Raw genomic sequence first — 7,882 nt, 5'->3', positions numbered from 1 at the left:
AGAAAGCTCCAGTGTAGGAAAGGGAAGGTTTCCTGTCTCGACTGTTTCTTTCACTTCACAAGTTAATAATATTATCACGTTAAGTCAAATGTTGTGGGAAAGTTTAAATATGAATCCAGAGAGCTGCTTCACATCGGCTGGTTCACTGCAGCTGTATGAACACAAAATAAACAGATTCAGCTGAGATTTACCTGCAATAAACGGATCAAAGTGATGCTGAAATAACGACACAATGACGCCGATTTGTGAAAAGTCTGAATTCATGTTTTGATAGTTCTCTCCTCAAGATGACAAGTAAACAACTTTTAAAATACTTGTTTTCTGAGTGGAGTCTGGATCGATCGGTGCTATGCTAAGCTAACACTGTAGCAGCTCCATCAACACTCAACATAACGTCATGTAGTCGTAAATACAGCAGCGTAGTTATTGTTTGTACCATCTGGTTCATACATATTTATACGTAGTTTCTGTGTGCGAGGTATCGTAGAGTTCTGGGTGAACACAGACAACGTCGGGACGACCGTGATGACTGTAATTGTTTAGTAAAACGTGATGATTGTAAAGCCACACACCATATGCACCGTCAGCCTTTTCATCAGATGTTTGAGGAGAAGCTCTTTATTTAACGCTCATGCACTGAACTCTTTCATATAATTAGGTATTTATTTTCTATGTATCCCAAACTAAGGAAGTACTTTTGGTAAAAACTGTTTTCACTTTAACCTCATATTCCACTGAACAGGGCTGAAGGCTGCAGAGAGACCACAGGTGGGAGATTCACCTGAGGAAACAGGTGAGGAGATGATCTCTCACACACACACACACACACACAGTAGAATCGAGCTGACTGTGACCTGGTACACCTGTATATTCAGAGCTGAGGGTGTGTCTGCAGAACGTTAGCTAAGACAACTGTGTTACACCAACAAAGCAGCTCCACCCGGACACACTGAGGCTTTAAAGCAGCTCCACCCAGACCTGCCCAGTGCAACCAGTCACATGTGCTCTGCTGGAAAAGAACAGCCGGACGAGTTAAATCAATCCATGTAATTAGTTGCAGCTATAGATCTTATGCCTGCTTATTAAAATTGGAGTTTACAACTATTTATTTTTGGTTGAAATGTTATTAAATATATTATACATCTCGTCTGCTTTTAACCCAAAAGAGACCAGCAAGCATCCGGCTGAAACAACCAATCAGCAAGCTGCAGAGCCACAGGGGGCGGAGCCAACACGAGCCACGTCAACCGAAACCTCAGCCAGTGAGACAGGTGTGTTTTGTGGTGCATGTATTTTTAATGTATGTACATTCTTTTCCTTTGCTTTCAATAAATGGTCCCAAATACCAAATGCAAAGCATGATGGGAAATATAGTGCTTCTCATTCTGTTATTTTAATCCGAACATTATTCCTGCTTTGTTTGACATCCTCAGAGAGCGGCCCGTCATCCGTCCATGACGATGATGATGATGAAGGTATGTGTCTGCATTGTGACAGCTGAGTGAGGAGGAACCATGTTGTTCTCACTGACTGACGAAGCAGAAGTTAATCTGTTTGTATGTAGATGCTCTTTGAGCTGCTGTGATGATTGAATGCTACTTATTTCCTCCTTGATGCTCTTCCTTTGCTTCTTCTGTATTATCAGGAGCACTGAATGGACAAAACTATGTGGACACCTTGTCCAGATATTTGAGTCTACTTTAGGTTTGAGTCTGTTCCCATAGTTTTGCTTCTGATTTATCTTGTAAATTAGTATTTTATAGTTAATATTCTTAACTTCCAAAATACCAAAGACATTTTTTTGCACGTGAAAACTTACTAAATATACTTGATTCTGATATTTCAGATTTCATGAAGGGAAATCTTAATGCTACAGCACACAGTGATCATTTAGATATATTTAGACAGCAGTGTTCAACAACCCTTTCTCAGGTGCACAAAGCCAACTCCATAAAGAAATGGTTTTCCCAGTTTGTTGTGGAAGAACTTGACCTCAACCCCATTCAGCACCTCTTACCGCCGTCTTGTATTTTGGCTGTTGCCAACATGGTTGTAGGTGGTTGCCATCGCGATCTTGTTTTTTGACCGTTGCCATCGCCATCTTGTTTTTTGACCGTTGCCATCGCTATCTTGGTTTTTGGTCTTTGCCATCTCCATCTTGTTTTTTGACCGTTGCCATCTCCATCTTGTTTTTTGACCGTTGCCATCTTGTTTTTTGACCGTTGCCATCGCCATCTTGGTTTTTGGTCTTTGCCATCGCCATCTTGTTTTTTGACCGTTGCCATCTTGTTTTTTTTCAACCAAAATGTTTACAATGTTTACTGAGGTAATAAATCAAGAGAGAGGTAGAGTCATTTTCTCATAGACTTCTATACAACCAGAGGAGTTAATGAACATGAACAGGTGTCCACATACTTATGTCCATGCCGTGTGTATAGCAGACACTTCTATTCACAGCATCAGTCTTCTTTTAAATGAATGCTGAATACTTTTCCTGACATCTGAATGTTACCTTCTGCCTGCTCTCACTGTGCTTCAACCTGTGTGATCGGCTGACATGATGTCACAAAGGTAACTTATTACCCGTCTGTGTCTGATCCAGTCTCTAGATCTTACGATGTGGAGTCTGAAATCCAAGGTTGGTCCTGCAGATAGTTTAGCGGCTCTGCGGCTGTTGTTGGATGTGAAGCTGTCTGCATGTTGTTTCCCTGTTTGTTTGGAGTCTCAGACATCACCTGAGTCTGCTGCCACACTTCCTGTTTGTCTGCTGCAGGACTAATGTTAGATTACTTGATGGTGTGTGTGTGTGTGTGTGTGTGTGTTCTAACCTGTGTCTTGGCATGTCTAGCTGCCGTCCCTCTCCCTCCATTGGTGGAAGAGGACTTTGTGCCAGGTCAGTTACACACAGTCTTTTATTTAATTTTCTTCAGTGGTGGAGGAAGTATTCAGATACTTTACTGCAGTAAAAGTACTAATACCACACTGAAAGTACTCCACTACAAATACAAGCCCTGCATTCAAAACCTTACTGAAGTAAAAGTGGTTAAAGTACTTAAAGTAAAAGTATTGATTGAACATTCAAACATAAAAAGTACAATAATTACATCTGAGATGTAGAAGAGGAAAAGTATAAAGTATCATGTAAAATGCTCAAAAGTACAAGTACCTCAAAATACACAGTACATTTACAGCGTAACTGTCTGTTACAGATGATCCTCGAGACAGCCTGCCTCCATATGGTGAGTAAAGTCTCTTCTCTGTCCTCTGCTTTCAATAGTTCATAGTTTTCATAATAATTCACTTTTGTTGTCTTATTTCAGAGGATCAAGCTGAAACCATAGACACAACTGGAGGTGAGACATTTAAATACAGGATGGGATTTATTATCTACAGTCCACATTGTAGTAATGGTAACTACACAGTTACAGTATTGTTCTTTTATTAGAGTACACTGAACTGTTGATGATTATTTCTGTGTTTCCTGTTGTAGTTCTGGTGGAGGAACGGCCCCCAGAGGAGAGTCAAGGTGAGTCAGACACACTGTCAGGGTCTCAACACCTCAAAGTCTTGCTCTTAAGCCCTCAAAGTCTTGGTCTTGTCTTGGTCTCAACACCTCAAAGTCTTGGTCTTGACCTGGTCTCAACCCCTCAAAGTCTTGGTCTTGTCTTGGTCTCAACCCCTCAAAGTCTTGGTCTTGTCTTGGTCTCAACCCCTCAAAGTCTTGGTCTTGTCTTGGTCTCAACACTTCAAAGTCTTGGTCTTGACTTGGTCTCAACCCCTCAAAGTCTTGGTCTTGTCTTGGTCTCAACACTTCAAAGTCTTGGTCTTGACCTGGTCTCAACCCCTCAAAGTCTTGGTCTTGTCTTGGTCTCAACACTTCAAAGTCTTGGTCTTGTCTTGGTCTCAACCCCTCAAAGTCTTGGTCTTGACTTGGTCTCAACCCCTCAAAGTCTTGGTCTTGTCTTGGTTTCAACACCTCAAAGTCTTGGTCTTGTCTTGGTCTCAACACCTCAAAGTCTTGGTCTTGACCTGGTCTCAACCCCTCAAAGTCTTGGTCTTAACTCAATCTCAGACCCTCAACATCTTGCGCTCAGTCCCTCAAAGTCTTGGTCTTGTAATTAGTACTAGTTTTATCTCACAGGCAGCAATATCGAAGCACAATAAAAGAGATGAAGCATGTTTTGCAGCTCTGGATATGAATATTATCCAGCGTTATCACTGATATCAATGTTTGCTCTGATAATACGTCTTGTGAAGTAAGTTCTGATGACACCAGTCTGAATGATGAGCCTTGATATTGTTTTTCTGTTTGTTCTGTAGCAGACTCTGGACAACACTTGACGAGCTCCAAGTTCACACAAGAATCAGGTACGCCGTCTAAACATCTTGAATCTACATCAGCAGCACACGTCTGAGGACAGAAGGTGTTTTGTTCTGGAAGTGTTCCAGATGTATAAACACATGAATCGTTCTGTCAGAGCCAGTTGTGGAAGCAGAGAACCAGTCTGAACCACCAGTAGAACCAGAACCACAGAGAGACACACCAAAGGAGACAGAGGGTGAGCACACACACACACACACTATCCAGGTTATGTAATTGTTCATGAAACGTTTGTCCAGCTGCTCAAAGACAACATGAACTTAACGCAGCAGTAAAACGCTGCCATCTAGTGGTTAGTAGAGGGATGACAGCTTGACCGTCTTCAGGGTTTATAATCTATAGTTTCTTCTCACTGAGGAGTATTTTGACTTTGAGCGATCGCTGAAATGTCTAAACACACATTTAAATAAATCTCTTCAGCTCTTTCTGACCCGGTGAAGGTCTTTGCTTCCTTTTTCTTTTCACTCATGTTGTCAAAGCTGACTCTAGAATCTGTGATGGTGGTGAATATTGAATACTAAAGTGTCTCCTGTGTCACAGGGACAACAGGGAAACGTGCCGAGGAGAAGCTCAAAGAAACAGGTGAGAGTCTTTTAAACAAACACATGAATCATTTAAAGTTGCTTCTTGTGTTTCATTTCTCTTTTCTTGTGTTTGTCCTCCAGCAAAGAAAAAGAAACCAAAGCTGTTGAATAAATTTGATAAAACGATTAAAGCGGAAATCGACGCTGCAGAAAAACTTCGTAAGAAGGTACAGCTTCCTGTCCTCCACGTACCGATCAATCGATGTTTGTAAAGTTATCTTCCAGATGTTTTGAGCTAAAACTCGTTACCGTACTTTATTCATCTTTTAACGAACGGACTTCTGTCATCAGGGGAAGCTGGAGGAGGCTCTGAGAGCGTTTGAGACTCTGGTGCAGCAGCATCCACAGAGCCCCCGCGCCCTCTACGGGAGAGCCCAGGTACCACACAGTTCTACCACACAGTACTACTGAACAGTACTACTGCTCAGTACTACTGCACAGTAGTACTGCTCAGTACTACTGCACAGTACTGACTCTCCCCTAACCGTGTGTGTCTCCAGACGGAGGACGACCTGGCTGAGAAGCAGCGTAGTAACGACATGCTGCAAAAAGCCATCAACAGCTACAGAGATGCTGCTGAGCTCCCCGATGTGACCTCTGACCTCCTGAGAGCAGCGCTGAAGAGACGAGCAGAGAGACAGCAGTTCCTGGGTGACACAAATACTACAAACACGTCTTTCAGACATGAACCTCTGTGTTTAACGCGGTGGCACTTCAACGCAGCGTCGGACCTTCGTCTGTTGTTTTTCTCCGTCAGGTCGGATGCGCGGCTCTCTGGCGACGCTGGAGAAGATGGTTCAGATCTTTCCAGAAGACATCGGGCTGAAGAACGAACTGGGCGTCGCCCACCTGCTGCTAGGAGACAACAAGGGCGCCAGGAAGGTCTTTGAGGAGGTGTGTGCATGTGTGTGTGTGTGCATGTGTGTGTGTGTGCCTGTGTGTGTGCGTGTGTCCCGTCCTCGTCTCTGATTGGTCGTCTGTCTCCACAGGTTCTGGAGGTTGCCCCTATCAACGGCTTCGCTAAAGTTCACTACGGCTTCATCCTGAAGTCAGAGAACAAGATAGAAGAGAGTATACCGTACCTCAAGGTACACTGTGGTTATATATGTGTAGTATAAACACATCATACGTCTATAATGTGTTTATTTATATAAAGATATTCAGAAATCAGATGTGATTCTTCTGTGAAATATCAGCTGCAGATGTTTGAAGTCTGAGGTCGGTTTCATCTCCTCCTCTCCTCCCCTTGTTTCCTAGCTTTGGTGGTCTCTCTTCATCTTCTCTCCGTCTGTCTTCTTCTTCTTCTTCTTCTTCTCTTCTAATTTCACGTGTTCATTGGAAAAAGAAAATGTTATTTTCTTGTTGTCTCTCTTCATCTCAGCTACTCTCCTTGTTTCCTCTACACACCTCCTCTCATCGTTTTGTCTCCTCTCCTTGTTTCATCTCCTCTTCTGTCCTCTCCTCTCCTTGTTACCTCATCTCCTGGTTTCTGTCTCCTTTAGGAGGGTTTGGAGTCGGGTGAACCAGGAACAGATGACGGCCGTTTTTATTTCCACCTGGGCGACGCTCTGCAGAGAGTCGGAGACGACAAAGTGAGTGAAGTCACGCTGACATGGAACCACATTACGCTACGTTACGCTACGTTACGTTACGCTACGTTACGCTGCGTTATGTTGCGTTACGCTATGTTACGCTACGTTACGCTACGTTATGTTACGCTAAGTCACGCTATGCTACGTTACGCTATGTTACGTTACGCTACGTTACGCTACGCTACGTTACGTTACGCTATGTTACGCTACATTACGCTACGTTACGCTACGCTACGTTACGTTACGCTATGTTACGTTACGCTACGTTACGCTACGTTACGTTACGCTACGTTACGTTACGCTATGTTACGCTACGTTACGCTACGTTACGTTACGCTATGTTACGTTACGCTACGTTACGCTACGTTACGCTATGTTACGCTACGCTACGTTACGTTACGCTATGTTACGTTACGCTACGTTATGTTGCGTTACGTAGTTCAATTATAGAATAAATGTTATTTTTGTAAACCGTTACAAATATGTAATTAACTTACATGTTGGAGATTACAAAGTCTGTCTCTCTCTGTCCCTCTCCTCCAGGCCTACCACTGGTATGAGTTGGGTCACCAGCGCGGTCACTTTGCGTCCGTGTGGCAGAGATCTCTGTACAACGTGGACGGACTGAAGGCTCAGCCGTGGTGGACGTCCAGAGAGACGGGGTACAGCGACCTGGTCAGGGTGAGCAAACCCGTCAGCCCATCACCTCCTCCGTGAGGCCTCAGGGGGACACATTCAAACTCATTCAGGAGTATCGGTACTACTAGTCCTCTTATCTATACTCTGAATCCACATTTCTTTGTGTCTCAGGCGTTGGAGAGGAACTGGAAGACGATCAGAGAGGAGGCTCTGAACGTGATGGACCACAACACGGGTTCCTTTGTTCCTGAGGAGGAGAACCTGAGAGAGAAGGGGGAGTGGGGCCAGTACACCCTCTGGCAACAAGGTACACACCAGCTACATACATGTATATATACATGTATGTATTTATATATACATGTATTCTTTTCTTTAGTCTGTTTATGTGTCATGCAACACATTTAGCACAGACATCAGTATTTATCACTCAGGTTTGTTTTCTTGATTAAACCTCACTTTGTACTCAGTAGGACTGTCGGTCTAATTTGGAGAATTATAATAATAATAATTGATCATTAAAATATGAACTTTGATTGAAGCGTTACTGAGGTTTGAATGTGTTTTGTGTGTTTTTAGGGAAGAAAGTAGGAAACGCCTGTCAGAACGTCCCAAAGACCTGCTCACTGCTGGAGAGGTTCACTGAGGCTACAGGCTGCAAGAGAGGACAGGTACACACACACACACAC

At 43.4% G+C, this 7,882-nt stretch overlaps 1 protein-coding gene across 1 annotated transcript in view; it reads left to right on the top strand.

Annotated features, from left to right (window-relative positions):
- Positions 1-287: 287 nt before the first annotated feature.
- Positions 288-7,882, top strand: part of LOC116401180 (aspartyl/asparaginyl beta-hydroxylase-like) — a 9,975-nt gene continuing 2,380 nt past the window's right edge. The window contains exons 1-21 of the mRNA XM_031879456.1: positions 288-294; positions 743-793; positions 1,167-1,271; positions 1,434-1,475; positions 2,603-2,638; positions 2,849-2,893; positions 3,210-3,239; positions 3,321-3,353; positions 3,491-3,526; positions 4,321-4,368; positions 4,479-4,559; positions 4,922-4,963; positions 5,047-5,132; positions 5,257-5,343; positions 5,466-5,616; positions 5,723-5,859; positions 5,955-6,053; positions 6,468-6,557; positions 7,101-7,238; positions 7,368-7,503; positions 7,773-7,864. Of these exons, the coding sequence (XP_031735316.1) occupies positions 288-294; positions 743-793; positions 1,167-1,271; positions 1,434-1,475; positions 2,603-2,638; positions 2,849-2,893; positions 3,210-3,239; positions 3,321-3,353; positions 3,491-3,526; positions 4,321-4,368; positions 4,479-4,559; positions 4,922-4,963; positions 5,047-5,132; positions 5,257-5,343; positions 5,466-5,616; positions 5,723-5,859; positions 5,955-6,053; positions 6,468-6,557; positions 7,101-7,238; positions 7,368-7,503; positions 7,773-7,864 (1,572 nt within the window). The remainder of the gene's footprint in view (positions 295-742; positions 794-1,166; positions 1,272-1,433; positions 1,476-2,602; positions 2,639-2,848; positions 2,894-3,209; positions 3,240-3,320; positions 3,354-3,490; positions 3,527-4,320; positions 4,369-4,478; positions 4,560-4,921; positions 4,964-5,046; positions 5,133-5,256; positions 5,344-5,465; positions 5,617-5,722; positions 5,860-5,954; positions 6,054-6,467; positions 6,558-7,100; positions 7,239-7,367; positions 7,504-7,772; positions 7,865-7,882) is intronic.

Source organism: Anarrhichthys ocellatus, unplaced genomic scaffold (genome assembly GCF_004355925.1).
Source record: "Anarrhichthys ocellatus isolate YVR2014 unplaced genomic scaffold, GSC_Weel_1.0 scaffold267, whole genome shotgun sequence".
Lineage (NCBI taxonomy): Eukaryota > Metazoa > Chordata > Actinopteri > Perciformes > Anarhichadidae > Anarrhichthys > Anarrhichthys ocellatus.
The sequence above is the reverse complement of the archived record's forward strand: the minus strand, read 5'-3'. Positions and strand labels throughout refer to the sequence as shown.